General features: G+C 46.1%; 1 protein-coding gene across 1 annotated transcript in view; it reads right to left on the bottom strand.

Annotated features, from left to right (window-relative positions):
* Positions 1-270: 270 nt before the first annotated feature.
* The window catches only part of dhx29 (DEAH (Asp-Glu-Ala-His) box polypeptide 29), a 168,677-nt gene continuing 152,156 nt past the window's right edge, over positions 271-16,791 (bottom strand). The window contains exon 27 of the mRNA XM_070868797.1: positions 271-458. Within this exon, the coding sequence (XP_070724898.1) occupies positions 403-458 (56 nt within the window). The 3' untranslated portion in view covers positions 271-402. The remainder of the gene's footprint in view (positions 459-16,791) is intronic.

Here is a 16,791-nt window from a genome sequence, read left to right on the forward strand (position 1 = left end):
AGGGGCAGAATAGGATTAGCTTCAACCTCCCTCTGAGCTATACTTGACCCGAGAGTATTTAACCTTGAAATTGGGCAACAAAGTAAAAAGGTGTTACAATTCTTTATCCTGAGTTGTAAAACCGTTTTTTTAATAAAAGGTACACTAAATTATTGGGATTGAAATCTGCAGACTTGGTAAATCAGTAATGAATAAGATAACCAAAACACCCAACAGAAACACCATTGGCAGCAGAGTGCAACATTTATTGACAATCAGGCATTATACTGATTTCAAAATAACATTAAAAAAAAACTCTGCAATGTTCAATTTATCATTTAAACCTAGACTTTAAGGCAAATATATATCATTTTTGCCATCTGTACATAAATAGACCACAGCATTAGGGAATCATACTTCATTTCAGTCAGTGTTCTCAGTCTTGATCAGTTCCATAATTATCTGTATCATCTCGTCATCTGAAAGGAAAAATAGTGATACCTTAACAGATGAATGTTTTTTTAGTCATAGGCACAGGCCAGTTAGCCGCTCGCGCCTATTCCACCATGCAATTAAATCACAGCTGATCTGCGACCTAACTCCATATACCTGTCTTTGGCCCATATCCCTTAATACCTTTGGTTAACAAAAAGCTAGAAATCTCAGATTTGACATTAACAATTGAACTAGCATCAATTGCCGTTTGCTGAAGAGATGTCCAAACTTCTACCATCTTTTGTGTGTAGAAGTGTTTCCTAACTTTTCTGGCAAGACTAATATATTGCACTTTATCAAACACCTTTTGGAAGTCCATCATCATCATCATCATCATCATAGGCAGTCCCTCGGAATTGAGGAAGACTTGCTTCCACTCTTAGCATGAGTTCTTAGGTGGGTATATAGTCCAATACAAGAATCACAGTCTTTGTCACAGATGGGACAGACAGTGGTTGAAGGAAAGGGTGGGTGGGGAGTCCGGTTTGCCGCATGCTCCTTCCGCTGCCTGCCACTGCCTGCGCTTGATTTCTGCATGCCCTCAGCGACGAGAATCGAGGAGCTCAGCGCCCTCCCGGATGCTCTTCCTCCACTTAGGGCGGTCTTTAGCCAGGGACTCCCAGGTGTCAGTGGGGATATCGCACTTTATCAGGGAGGCTTTGAGGGTGTCCTTGTAATGTTTCCGCTGCCCACCTTTGGCTCATTTGCCGTGGACGAGTTCCGAGTAGAGTGCCCCATGTATACCACATCAAGTGCATTGCCCTCATCAACTTTCTGTTACCTCATCAAAAAACTCAATCAAGTTAATTAAACATAATTTGCCGTTAACAAATCCGTGCTGGCTTTCCTTAATTAATCCATACTTGTCCAAGTGACTGTTAATTTTGTCCCAGATTATAGTTTCTAAAAGCTTCCCCACTATCAAGGTGAAACTGACTGGCCTGTAGTTGCTGGGTTTATCCTTACACCCTTTTTTAAAAAAAAGGCTGTAACATTTTCAATTCTCCAGTCCTCTGGCACCAATCCCATATCCAATGAAGATTGGAAGATTATGGCCAGTACCTCTGCAGTTTCCACCTTTACTTCCCTAAGCATCCTAGGATGCATTCCATGCAGTCCTGGTGACTTAACTACTTTAAGTACAGCCAGCCTTTCTAGTAGCTCCTCGTCCTTTTTTTATCACATCCAGTATCTCAACTACCTCCTCATCCAAGTTGCTACATATACACACATGGTGAAAATCTGAGGCTCCAGTCATCCAAAACTGGGAGCCATAAATACACGCTAGTTACTAATATACCCAATAGGGAAATAATGAGAAATGTCTTTGCTCAGAGTGGTTAGAATGTGGAACTTGTTACCACATGAAATGGTTGAGGCAAATAGCTTAGATGTTTTCAAAAGGAAACTAGACGAGTACAAGAGAAAAGGGAATAGAAAGATATGCTGAAATGGAGGTAGATGGAATCAGATAATGCTCGTGTGGTGTGTAAACACCAGCAAAGACTAGTTGGGCTGAATGGCCTGTTTCTGTGCTGTATATTCTATGCAATTCTATATATTCTTGGGAACACCATTGGTCACATTCCGCTAAGCAGAGAATATTCCCTTTATCCATCGTCTCTGTCTCCTACTTCAATGAATTACTGACCCATGTAACAAGGTTGTCTCTAATTCCGTGCGTTCTCATTTTGTTCATCTCTTTTGCGGAATGCTATCAAATGCCTCGGGAAGTCCATACAGACAACATCCATACACTCCCCTATCCACAATGCTTGAAACCTCTACAACAAATTCAACTAGCTTAATCAGATATGACCTACCAGTCACAAATCTATGTTGATTCTCCTTGATCAATTGATACATGTCCAAGTGCTCAGTCATTCTGTCTCTGATGATAGATTGCAGTAAGTTCCCCACAATTGGTGTTAAACTGATAGGTCCGTTGTTAGCTCTCTCTTACATATTGGAGTGACATTTGCAATTTTGGTTAAGTTATTGGACTAGTAATCCAGAGGTCTGGACTAATAATCCGGAGACGCGAGTTCAAATCCCACCATGGCAGCTGGGGAATTTAAATTTAGTTAATTAAATAAATCTGGAATAAAAAAGCTAATGTCGGCAATGGTGACCATGAAACTACCGGATTGTCGTAAAAACCCATCTGGTCCACTATTGATCTTCAGGGAAGGAAATCTGCCGCTCTTACCTGGTCTGGCCTATATGTGACTCCAGATCCACAGCAATGTGGTTAACTCTTAACTGTCCTCTGAAATGGCCTAGCAAGCCATTCAGTTTCAATAAACCAAAGAATAAAACCAGACAAACCACCCAGCATCGACCTCGGCACCGACTTCGGCACACCCAGCCCAGTCGACCCTGCAAAGTCCTCCTCACTAACATCTGGGAATTCAGGGAAGGAAATCTGCCGCTCTTACCTGGTCTGGCCTATATGTGACTCCAGATCCACAGCAATGTGGTTAACTCTTAACTGTCCTCTGAAATGGCCTAGCAAGCCATTCAGTTTCAATAAACCAAAGAATAAAACCAGACAAACCACCCAGCATCGACCTCGGCACCGACTTCGGCACACCCAGCCCAGTCGACCCTGCAAAGTCCTCCTCACTAACATCTGGGAACGTGCCAAAATTAGGAGAGCTGTCCCACAGACTAGTCAAGCAACAGCCTGACATAGTCATATTCACAGAATCATACCTTTCAGCCAATGTACCAGACGCCTCCACCACCATCCCTGGATATGTCCCGGCCCACCGGCAGGACCGACTCACCCGAGGTGGCGGCACAGGGTATACAGTCGGGAGGGAGTGGTCCTCAGAGTCCTCAACATTGACTCCGGATCCCATGAAGTTTCATGGCTTCAGGTCAAGCAAGGGCAAAGAAACCTCCTCCTGATTATCACCTGCTGCCCTCCCTCAGCTGATGAATTAGTACTCCTCCATGTTGAACATCACTTGGAAGAAGCACTGAGGGTAGCAAGGCCACAGAATGCACTCTGGGTGGGGGACTTCAATGTCCATTATCAAGAGTGGCTCGATAGCGCCACTATTGACCGAGCTGGCCAAGTCCTGAAGGACACAGCTGCCAGACTGGGCCTGCAGCAAGTGGCGAACCAACTCGAGGGAAAAACCTACTAGATCTCATCCTCACCAATCTACCTATTGCAGAGGTATCTGTCCATGACAGCATTGGTAGCAGTGACTACCGCACAGTCATTGTGGAGACGAAGTCCCTTCTGCACACTAAAGACACCATTGTGTTGTGTGGCACTCTTCTTCTTGTTAGGCAGGCCCTCGGAGTCGAGGATGACTTGCTTCCACACTAAAAATGAGTTCTCATGTGACTGATGAGTCCTATGCGGGATTGACAGTCTTTGTCACTGGTGGGGCAGACGGTGGTTGATGGAATGGGTGGGTGGGGTTGCCGTGCGCTCCTTCCGCTGTTTATGTTTGACTTCAGCTTGCTCCCAGCGTAGAGACTCGCGTTCCTGGATGCTTTTCCTCCACTTTGTGCAGTCTTGGGCCAGGGATTCCCAGCTGTCGGTGGGGATGTTGCACTTTTTCCAAGGAGGCTTTGAGGGTGTCCTTGAAGCGTTTTCTCTGCCCACCTGGGGGTCGTTCGCCATGTCAGAGCTCCGAGTAGAGTGCTTGTTTTGGGAGTCTCGTATCGGGTATGCGGACAACGTGGCCCGCCCAACGGAGTTGATCGAGCGTGGTCAGTGCTTCGATGCTGGCCTGAGCGAGAACGCCGACGTTGGTGCGCCTATCCTGCCAATGAATTTGCAAGATCTTGCGGAGGCAGCATTGGTGGCACTTCTCCAGTGCTTTGAGGTTATTGCTATACATAGTCCATGTCTCTGAGCCATATAGGAGGGCGGGTATCACTACTGCTCTGTAGACCATGAGCTTGGTGCCGGGTTTGAGGTCCTGGTCTTCTAACACCCTCTTCCTCAGGCGACCGAAGGCTGCACTGGCACACTGAAGGCAGTGTTGGACTTCGTCATTGACATCTGCCGTTGTTGACTGTAGGCTTCCAAGATATGGAAAATGGTCCATGTTGTCCAAGGCCTCGTCGTGGATTTTGATAATCGGGGAGCAGTGCTGCATGGCGGGGGCAAGTTGGTAGAGGACCTTTGTCTTACGGATGTTTTGTGTAAGACCCATGCTCTCGTACGTTTCAGTGAAGGTATTGACGATGGTTTGAAATTCGGCCCCCAAGTGTGCGCAGATGCAGGCATCGTCTGTGTACTGTAATTCAATGACAGAGGACGGGACGACCTTGGATCTGGCCTGGAGGCGGCGGAGGTTGAACAAATTCCCCTTTGTCCTTTAATTTAGCTCCACTCCAGCAGGGAGCATACTGAGTGTGAGATGGAGCATTGCAGCAAGAAAGATCGAGAAGAGCATTGGTGCAATGACACAGCCTTGCTTAACCCCGGTCCGAACGTGAATTGGGTCTGTGGTGGATCCGTTGGTCAGGATCACGGCTTGCATGTCGTCGTGAAGCAGGCAAAGGAAGGTGACATACTTTTGGGTGCAGCCGAATTTGAGGACGCTCCATAATCCTTCATGCTTGACAGTGTCGAAGGCTTTTGTGAGGTCAAAGAAGGCCATGTATAGGGGTTGGTGCTGTTTCCTGCATTTCTCTTGGATTTGACGCACGGTGAAGATCATGTCCATTGTGCCCCTTGGTGGGTGGAATCCGCATTGCGACTCTGGGAGGAGTTCTTCAGCCACAGGGAGAAGGCGACTGAGAAGGATTTTTGCGATGACTTTACCTGTGGCGGACAGCAGGGAAATTCTTCAGTAGTTACCGCAATCGGACTTGACCTTTCTTGAACATGGTCACAATTACCGCATCTCTGAGATCCCCTGGCATGCTCTCCTCCTTCCAGATGAGAGAAATGAGATTGTATATTCACACCAGAAGTGTTTCCCCGCCATGTTTTAATGCTTCGGCGGGGATTCCATCTGCTCCCGAGGCCTTGTTGTTTTTCAGTTATCGGATGGCCTTTTCTACCACATGCCGGGCTGGGGTTGTGCGGAGATGGTGGCGGGTAGCATGCTGTGGGGGATGGAGTCGAGGACACTTGCGTCAAAGACGGAATCTTGGTTGATGAGATCTTCGAAGTGCTCCTGCCAGCGAGCACTGACCCCCTCTCTGTCCTTGATGAGTACCTCTCCGTTCTTGGCCAGCAGTGGGGTAGGGCCTTGGGTGCTTGGGCCGTAGGTGGTCTGGACTGCGCTGAAGAATCCTCGCATGTCGTGGTTGTCGGCTAGTTGCTGGATCTTCTGCGCTTTCTCCACCCACCATCTGTTCTTTAGGTCGCAAGTTTTTTGTTAGACCTCTGTAGAGCTGCATTCTTGCTCTCAAGTTGTGTTGCTGTTTCCAATCCAAGAATGCCTTGCATTTGTAGTTTATTAGCTCCTGGATCTCTTGGTCGTTCTCGTTGAACCAGTCTTGGTGTTTCGTGGTCGAGTGACTCAGCGTCTCTTCACAGGTGCTAATTATGGAGGCCTTGATGGCAAACCAGACCCTGTGGACATTCTGCATCTCTGGGAGTTGCCAGGTTGGCAACAAGGCATTGGCTGAATAGTGCTTTCTTAGTCGGGTCGTGGAGTGCTCCAGCGTTGATTTTCCTGCGGCATTGTTTCTGTTCCCGTCGCTGCTTTGGGGCTACGTTGATGGTGATGACAGAGCGGATTAGGCAGTGGTCCGTCCAGCAGTCGCCAGCTCCCATCATGGCGCGGGTGATGCACACGCCCTTGAGGTCCCTCGCTTGGATGATGACGTAGTCTAGCAGATGCCAGTGCTTGAAGCGAGCGTGCTGTCATGAAGCCTTATACTCTCTGACAGAACAGGGCGCTGGTTATGACAAGGCCATGTTCTAAGCATTTCGTCAGGAAGAGGGTACCATTGGAGTTGGTTTTCCTTACTCTCTCTCTCTGCCAATCATATCTCCCCGGAGGTCTGTGTCCTTTCCAACTCTGGCGTTCAAGTCATCCAGGAGGATCAGCTTGTCGTCCGTTGGTACTCAGGATAGGTATTGTTCGAGGCTGGAGTAGAACTCCTCTTTGGTCTTGTCTGTAGCTTCCAGTGTTGGGGCGTAAGCGCTGAAGAACGTAGCGCACTGGTTCTGGGCTAGGGTGATCCGAAGGGCCATGAGGTGTTCGTTTGCCCCGCAAGGGGAGTCTCAGACAGTCAACTAGTTAATTTTGTTAATGGCAAAGCCAACCCCATGGAGGCGGCGATCTTCTTCTGGTTTACCTTTCCAGAAGGTGTAACCACCACCTTGTTCCTTAAGCTGGCCTTCCCCTGCTCGCCGGGTCTCGCTTAGGACACCGATGTCGATGTTGAAACGTCCGAGCTCTCGGGCAACGATGGCAGTACGCCGTTCCGGTCTGTCACTGTTGGGATTGTCCATGAGGATCCTGACGTTACAGGTCCTGAACTTCATTTTGAAGGGTGGAAGATGCCTGTACGTGAATTCTTTTAACGTGGGGTGGCCTTTGCACACCAGCTACCACATGGGCTTGACAGAGCAAGGTCTTGGTCCAGTGGCAAGAGGGACCAAGACGACTGGAGACCAGGCTCCGCTGTATGGGCCTAGTACATACACACACTATGGCACTACCACCGTGCTAAATGGGATAGATTCAGAACAGATCTAGCAGCTCAAAACTGGGCATCCATGAGGCACTGTGGGCCATCAGCAGCAGCAGAACTGTATTCCACTACAATCTATAACCTCATGGCCTGGCATATCCCACACTACCATTACTATTAAACCAGGGGACCAACCCTGGTTCCATGAGGAATGCAGAAGAACATATCAGGAACAGCACCAGGCATAGCTAAAAATGAGGTACTAACCTAGCGAAGCTGCAACACAGGACTACATGCATGCTAAGCAGCGGAAGCAGTATGTTATAAACAGAGCTAAGGAATTCCACAATCAATGGATCAGATCAAAGCTCTGCAATCCTGCCACATCTAGTACTGAATGGTGGTGGACAATTCAACAACTAATGGGAGGAGGCGCCTCCATGAATATTACCATCCTCAATGATGGCAGAGCCCAGCACACAAGTGCAAAAGACAAGGCTGAAGCGTTTGCAACCATCTTCAGCCAGAAGTGCCGAGTGGATGATCCATATTAGCCTCCTTCTGAGATCCCCACCATCACAGAAGCCAGTCTTCAGTCAATTCGATTCATTCCACGTGATATCAAGAAGTGGCTGAGCGCACTAGATACAGCAAAGCCTCGACAACATCCCGTGCTGAAGACTTGTGCTCCTCTAGCCAAGCTGTTCCAGTACAGCTACAACACTGGCATCTATCCGACAATGTGGAAAACTGCCCAGGTATGTCCTATCTTCAAAAAGGACAAATCTAATCCGGCCAATTACTGCCCCATCAATCTACTCTCAATCATCAGCAAAGTGATGAAAGGTGTCGTCGGCAGTTCTATCAAGCAGCACTTACTCACCACTAACCTGCTCACCAATGCTCAGTTTGGGTTCCGACAAGACCACTCGGCTTCAGACCTCATTGCAGCCTTGGTCCAAACATGGACAAAAAAGCTGAATTCCGGAGGTGAGGTGAGAGTGACTGCCCTGGATATTAAGGCAGCATTTGACCGACTGGCATCAAGGAACCCTAGTAAAATTGAAGTCAATGGGAATCAGGGGGAAAACTCTCCATTGGCTAGTCATATCTAGCACAAAGGAAGATGATTTTAGTTGTTGGAGGTGAATCATCCCAGCCCCAGGACATCGCTGCAAGTGTCCTGGGCCCAACAATCTTCCCTCCATCGCAAGGTCTGAAGTGGGGATATTCGCTGATGATTTCAGTGTTCAGTTCCATTAGCAACTCCTCAGAAAATGAAGCAGTCCATGCCTGCTTGCAGCAAGACTAGGACGACATTCAAACTTGGGCTGATAAGTGGCAAGTAACAACTGTGCCACACAAGTGCCAGGCAATGACCATCTCCAACAATCGATTATCTAACCACCTCCCATTGATATTCAATGGCATTACCATACCCGAATCCCCCATTATTAACATCCTGGGGGCCGCCATTGACCAGAAACTTAATTGGACCAGCCACATAAATACTGTGGCAATAAGTGCGGGTCAGAGGGTGGGTATTCTGCAGCGACTATCTCACCTCCTGACTCCCCGAAGCCTTTCCACCATCTACAAAGCACGTCAGGAATGTGATGGAATCCTCTCCACCTGCCTGGATGAGTACAGCTCCAACAACACTCAAGAAACTCAACACCATCCAGGACAATGTAGCTTTATTGGCACCCCATCCATCACCTTCAACAATCATTCCCTCCACCACCAGCGCATCGTGGCTACAGGGTGTGTACCATCTATAGGATGCACTGCAGCAACTCATCAAGGCTTCTTCGGCAGCACCTCCCAAACCTGCGACCTCTGCCACCTAGAAATGTATTTGTTTTGTCTTAAAACACTCCTGTGAAGCGCCTTGGAACATTTTATTATGTTAAAGGCACTATATAAATACATGTTGTTGTTGTAGAAGGAGAAGTGCAGCAGGCGCATGGGAGCTCCATCACCTGCAAGTTCCCCAAGTTACACATCATACTGACTTAGAAATAAATCACTATTCCTTCATCGTCGTTGGGTCAACATCCTGGAACTCCCTCTCCAACAGCATTGTGGGGAGTACCTGCACCACAAGGACTGCAGCGGTTCAAGGCGGCGGCTCACCACCATCTTCTTAAGGGCAATTAGGGATGGGCAATAAATCCTGGCCTCGCCAATGATGCCCACATCCCCAAACAAATTTTTTTTAATCCAAAAGGCATAATTTCTGAATCTAGAGAGCATTGAGAATTATGACTAATACAGCTGCAATTCTTCACCTATTATTTTAATACCCTTGGAATGGAAACTATCAGGTTTTGGAGCTTTGGCTATCTTAAGTCCCATTATTTTCTTCATTACCTTTTACTTATCTTAAATTTACCAACTTCGTCCCCTTGACTTGTTTAATCTACACATAGCTCAAACATCTCTTTGTGGCCAATTTGAGAGCACCACAGGCTTGTAATCACATTGAAAGAAACTATGATCGTAGCCAAACGCATCAGTGCAATGAATATGCTGGTCAAAACCGACATTTAAAAAATGACAGTCAATGACTGCTGCAAAGTGCAACAAATACAGTCACTTTAAATTTGTGGCGGTGTCTGGCCCTGGGAAATCATCCTAGCATCCAATGATGTGGTTCAATAACCATTAAGTACTGCAGTATTATTAACCATATTTCTTGACCTGAGCCAGGCAACTAGTGTTTGGCTAGTATCATAGAAATTATATCACAGGATATCTAAAATAGACTCTGTTCTTCGGACAGGAAATTCTTGGCAGATTTGAAGTAAATCATCAAGGATTATTACTTGAGGTGTAGGTCTAAGTTGACAAATTTCAACCACATTGGTTGTGTTTATAAATGTTGAGCTTATTATAGCCCGACTGAAATTGCATGAAAAGGAAAATAGTATGTTAAAAAAAAATGGGATCTTTAGCTACAGGAAAAAAAGTTCATCTGCGAGAAAGACTGGAGTGAAAACAGAAAAAATATTTCGCTTCCAGTATTTTAAGAAGTTTTGTGAGGCAAAACAGTTCATATTCACTTGATCAGAGATTCAAAAGAACAATTAAACCCTTGTGACTTTTATGAACGATTATTGTACAGTTTTACTTTGCCAATGCATACTTGTTACTTTAATCTACAATGTAATCCCCACAGCAGTAGGCTAAATGCTTGGTCAAAGGATCTACAGCCACAGCCACACAAGCTATCTTTTGATTCAGAGGAATCTCTTCCAATAGGAGCCAGTGAGACTTGGCCTACTTGGCTGTGTCTCAATTACCTCAGGATTGAGGTTGGCTGCTGCAGAGCCCTCATGCAGAAGTGGGGATACAGTCAAACTGACTCTAGCAACTGTGACTATGGAGAGGCATCTCAAACAATGGAGCATCTCCTTGAATACCATCTCTGACCAGAGCTATGCAGACCTAAAGGACTTCAATTCTCCAGCCAGAACCTGCATGCCAAGGGACGGTGTAGCGACACGACACAATGACCTGTAAAAGCTCTGACCCATGTTTTGATATTTCACCATATTGAAGTGATTTATTACAATTTACAGATTACTACAACTGAGGTATTTGTTAGTTCTGTTTGGATTCTAAGACCACTTGGCTCCAGATCTCATTACAGCCTTGACCCAAACATGGAAATAAGAGCTAAACTCCAGAGGTATGGGGAGAGTGACTGCCCTTGACATCAAGGCAGCATTCGACCAAGTGTGGCATCAAGAAGCCCGAGTAAAACTAATGTCAATGGTAATCAGAAGGAAAACCTTCCAGTGGATGGCAAAAAGGAAGATGTCAATATTCGAGGTCAATATTCTCAGCCCTAAGACATCGCTGCAGGAGTTCACCAGGGTGAACATAAGAAGAACATAATACAAACAAAAGTAGGCCATACGGTCCCTCGAACCTGCTCCGCCATTCAATAAGATCATGGCTGATCTGATCATGGACTCAAGCTCCACCTCCCTGCCCCCTCCCCATAACCCCTTATCCCATCATTTAAGAAACTGTCTATTTCTGTCTTAAATTTATTCTATGTCCCAGCTTCCACAGCTCTCTGAGGCAGCGAATTCCACAAACTTACAACCTTCCGAGAAGAAATTTCTCCTCATCTCAGTTTTAAATGGACGGCCCCTTATTCTAAGATCGTGCCCTCTTGTTCTAGTCTCCCCCATCAGTGGAAATATCCTCTCTGCATCCACCTTGTCAAGCCCCCTCATAATCTTATACATTTCGATAAAATCACCTTCCAATGAGTAGGGGCCCAACCTACTCAACCTTTCCTCATAAGTCATCCCCCTCATCTCTGGAATCAACCTAGTGAACCTTCTCTGAACTGCCTATCCTTTCGTAAATATGGAAACCAAAACTGCACGCAGTATTCCAGGTGTGGCCTCACCAATATCTTGCATAGCTGTAGCAAGACTTCCCTGCTTTAATATTCCATCCCCTTTGCAATAAAGTCCAAAATACCTTGGCCTTTCTGATCACTTGCTGTACCTGCATACCATCCTTTTGTGTTTCATGCACAAGCACCCCCAGGTCTCGCTGTACTGCGGCACTTTGCAATCTTTCTCCATTTAAATAATAACTTGCTCTTTGATTTTGTCTGCCAAAGTGCATGACCTCACACTTTCCAACATTATACTCCATCTGCCAAATCTTTGCCCACTCACTTAGCCTGTCTATGTCCTTTTGTAGATTTTTTGTATCCTCCTCACACATTGCTTTTCCTCCCATCTTTGTATCATCAGCAAGCTTGGCTACGTTACACTCGGGCCCTTCTTCCAAGTCATTAATGTAGATTGTAAATAGTTGGGGTTCCAGCACTGATCTCTGCGGCACCCCACTAGTTACTGGTTGCCAATCAGAGAATGACCCATTTATCCCGACTCTCTGTTAGTTAGCCAATTCTCTATCCATGCTAATATATTACCCCCAACCCTGTGACCTTTTATCTTGCGCAGCAACCTTTTATGTGGCACCTTGTCAAATGCCTTCTGGAAGTCCAAATACACCACATCCACTGGTTCCCCTTTATCCACCCTGTTCGTTACATCTTCAAGTAACGCCAGCAAATTTGTCAAACTTGACTTCCCTTTCATAAATCCATGCTGACTCTGCTTGACCGAATTTTGCTTTTCCAAATGTCGTGCTACTGCTTCTTTAATAATGGGCTCCAACATTTTCCCAACCACAGATGTTAAGCAAACTGGTGTATAGTTTCCTGCTTTTTGTCTGCCTCCTTTTTTTAAATAGGGGCGTTACATTTGCAGTTTTCTAATCTGCTGGGACCTCCCCAGAATCCAGGGAATTTTAGTAAATTACAACCAATGCCTCCACAATCCCTTGATGCTTCATCAATGAGTTCCCTTCCTCATCAGGTCAAAAGTGGAGCTATTTGTTGATGAATACACATCAGTTCTACTTGAACATATCCATTCCTTCATTGTCACGGAGTGAAAATCCTGGAACTCCCTACCAAACACTATTATAGTGATACCTTCACCACAAGGACTGCAGTGGTTCAAGGCAGCGGCAAGGGCAATTTGGGATGGGCAATGAAATGCTGGTCTTGCCAGCCACATGCTAATCCAGAGAATTATTTTTTTTTTTAAAAAAGGAACTTCTGAAAGGGGAACAAAAGCTAATCCCAAATAGGCACCACCAGCAATATCTGCAGTTATTCGGATTTCATATGCAATCTATTCAAAGTTTCCATTCATTTAGTAACATAGAAACATTGAAAATAGGTGCAGGAGTAGGCCATTCGGCCCTTCGAACCTGCACTGCCATTCAAGAAGATCATGGCTGATCATTCCCTCAGTACCCCTTTCCTGCGTTCTCTCCATACCCCTTGATCTCTTTAGCCGTAAGGGCCATATCTAACTCCCTCTTGAATATATCCAATGAACTGGCATCAGCAACTCTCTGCGGCAGGGAATTCCACAGGTTAACAACTCTCTGAGTGAAGAAGTTTCTCCTCATCTCAGTCCTAAATGGCCTACCCCTTATCCTAAGACTGTGTCCCCAGGTTCTGGACTTCCCCAACATCAAGAACATTCTTCCCGTATCTAACCTGTCCAGTCCCGTCAGAATCTGATACGTTTCTATGAGATCCCCTCTCATCCTTCGAAATTGCAGTGAATAAAGGACTAGTTAATCCAGTCTCTCCTCATATGTCAGTCTGGCCATCTCTGGAATGAGTCTGGTGAACCTTCGCTGCACTCCTTCAACAGCAAGAATGTCCTTCCTCAGATTGGGAGACCAAAACTGAACACAATATTCCAGATGAGGCCTCACCAAGGCCCTGTACAACTGCAGTAAGAACTCCCTGCTCTGAAACTCAAATCCCCTAGCAATGAAGGCCAACATACCATTTGCCTTCTTCACCGCCTGCTTTACCTGCATGCCAACTTTCAATGACTGATGAACCATCACACCCAGGTCTCGTTGTACCTCCCCTTTTCCTAATCTGCCGCCATTCAGTTAATATTCTGCCTTTGTGTTTTTGTCCCCAAAATGGATAACCTCACATTTATCCACATTATACTGCATCTGCCATGCATTTGCCCACTCACCTAACCTGCCCAAGTCACCTTGCAGCCTCTTAGTGTCCTCCTCACAGCTCACACTGCCACCCAGTTTAGTGTCATCTGCAAACTTGGGAGATATTACACTCAATTCCTTCATTTAAATCGTTGATGTATATTGCACTGAGCCCTGCGGCACTCCACTAGTCACCGCCTGCCATTCTGAAAAGGACCCGTTTATCCCGACTCTCTGCTTCCTGTCTGCCAACCAGTTCTCTATCCACGTCAGTACATTACCCCCAATACCATGTGCTTTGATTTTGCACACCAATCTCTTGTGCGGGACCTTGTCAAAAGCCTTTTGAACGTCCAAATATACCACATCCACTGGTTTTCCCTTGTCCACTCTGCTAGTTACATCCTCAAAAAATTCCACAAGATTCGTCAAGCATGATTTCCCTTTCATAAACCCATGCTGACCTGGACCGATTCTGTCACTGCTTTCCAAATGCGCTGCTATTTCATCATTAATGATTGATTCCAACATTTTCCCCACGACTGATGTCAGGCTAACCGGTCTGTAATTACCCGCTTTCTCTCTCCCTCCTTTATTAAAAAGTGGTGTTACATTAGCTACCATCCAGTCCATAGGAACTGATCCAGAGTCGATAGACTGTTGGAAAATGATCACCAATGAATCCACTATTTCTAGGGCCACTTCCTTAAGTAGTCTGGGATGCAGACTATCAGGCCCCGGGGATTTATCGGCCTTCAATCCCATCAATTTCCCTAACACTATTTCCTGCCTAATAAGGATATCCTTCAGTTCCTCCTTCTCACTAGACCCACTATCCCCTAGTACATTCGGAAGGTTATTTGTGTCTTCATTCGTGAAGACAGAACCGAAATATTTGTTCAATTGGTCTGCCATTTCTTTGTTCCCCATTATAAATTCACCTGAATCTGACTTCAAGGGACCTCCATTTGTCTTCACTAATCTTTTTCTCTTCACATATTTATAGAAGCTTTTGCAGTCAGTTTTTATGTTCCCTGCAAGTTTCCTCTCGTACTCTATTTTCCCCCTCTTAATTAAATCCTTAGTCCTCCTCTGTTGAATTCTAAATTTCTCCCAGTTCTCAGGTTTGTTGCTTTTTCTAGCCAATTTATATGCCTCTTCCTTGATTTTAACACTATCCTTAATTTCCCTTGTTAGCCACAGTTGAGCCACCTTCCCAGTTTTCTTTTTACTCCAGACAGGGATGTACAATTGCTGAAGTTCATCCATGTGATCTTTAAATGTTTGCCATTGCTTATCCAACGTCAACCCTTTAAATGTCCTTTGCCAGTCTATTCTAGCCAATTCACGCCTCATACCGTCGAAGTTACCTTTCCTTAAGTTCAGGACCCTAGTCTCTGAATTAACTGTGTCACTCTTCATCTTAATAAAGAATTCTACCATATTATGGTCACTCTTCCCCAAGGGGCCTCGCACAACAAGATTGCTAATTAGTCCCTTCTCATTACACATCACCCAGTCGAGGATGGCCAGCTCTCTAGTTGGTTCCTCAACATATTGGTCCAGAAAACCATCCCGAATACACTCCAGGAAATCCTCCTCCACTGCATTGCTACCAGTTTGGTTAGCCCAATCAATATGTAGATTAAAGTCGCCCATGATAACTGCTGTACCTTTATTGCACACATCCCTTATTTCTTGTTTGATGCTGTCCCCAACCTCACTACTACTGTTTGGTGGTCTGTACACAACTCCCACTCGCGTTTTCTGACCTTTGGAATTCCGCAGCACCACCCATACCAATTCCACATCATCCAGGCTAATGTCCCTCCTTACTATTGCAATAATTTCCTCTTTAACCAGCAACGCCACCCCGCCTCCTTTTCCTCTCTGCCTATCCTTCCTAAATGTTGAATACCCCTGGATGTTGAGTTCCCAGCCTTGGTCACCCTGGAGCCATGTCTCCGTGATGCCAATTACATCATATCCGTTAACTGCTGTCTGCGCATTGAGGCACAGAGCCTTCAGGCTTGTCTTTTTAACACACTTTGCCCCTTTAGAATTTTTCTGTAATGTGGCCCTTTTTGTTTTTTGCCTTGGGTTTCTCTGCCTTCCACTTTTACTATTCTCCTTTCTATCTTTTGCTTCTGCCTCCATTTTATTTCCTTCTGTCTCCCTGCATAGGTTCCCATCCCCCTGCCATGTTAGTTTAACTCCTCCCCAACAGCACTAGCAAACACTCCCCCTAGGACATTGGTTCCAGTCCTGCCCATGTGCAGACCGTCCAGTTTGTACTGGTCCCACCTCCCCCAGAATCGGTTCCAGTGTCCCAGGAATTTGAACCACTCCCTCTTGCACCACTCCTCAAGCCACATATTCATCTGAGCTATCCTGCGATTCCTATTCTGACTAGCACGTGGCACTGGTAGTAATCTGAGATTACTACTTTTGAGGTCCTACTTTTTAAATTTAGCTCCTAGCTCCCTAAATTCGTCTCGTAGGACCTCATCCCGTTTTTTGCCTATATCGTCGGTACCTATATGCACCACGACAACTAGCTGTTCACCCTCCCTTTTCAGAATGTCCTGCACCCGCTCTGAGACATCCTTGATCTTTGCATCAGGGTGTCAACATACCATCCTGGAGTCTCGGTTGCGGCTGCAGAAACACCTATCTATTCCCCTTACAATCGAATCCCCTATCACTACAGCTCTCCCACTCTTTTTCCTGCCCTCTTGTGCAGCAGAGCCACCCACGGTGCCATGAACTTGGCTGCTGCTGCTGCTCTCCCCTGATGAATCATCCCCCTCAACAGTACCTAAAGCAGTGTATCTGTTTTGCAGGGGGATGCCCTGCTGTCCCCAACTGCTATCTGCGCAGTTAATTCGTCCACCTTACTCTGAATACTTCTCGCATTGAGGCACAGAGCCTTCAGGTTTGATGCTGTCCCCAACCTCACTACTACTGTTTGGTGGTCTGTACACAACTCCCATTTGCGTTTTCTGCCCTTTGGAATTCCGCAGCTCCACCCATACAGATTCCACATCATCCAGGCTAATGTCCCTCCTTACTATTGCATTAATTTCCTCTTTAGCCAGTAACGCCACCCCGCCG

This window comes from Pristiophorus japonicus, chromosome 2 (genome assembly GCF_044704955.1).
Source record: "Pristiophorus japonicus isolate sPriJap1 chromosome 2, sPriJap1.hap1, whole genome shotgun sequence".
NCBI classification, from domain to species: domain Eukaryota; kingdom Metazoa; phylum Chordata; class Chondrichthyes; family Pristiophoridae; genus Pristiophorus; species Pristiophorus japonicus.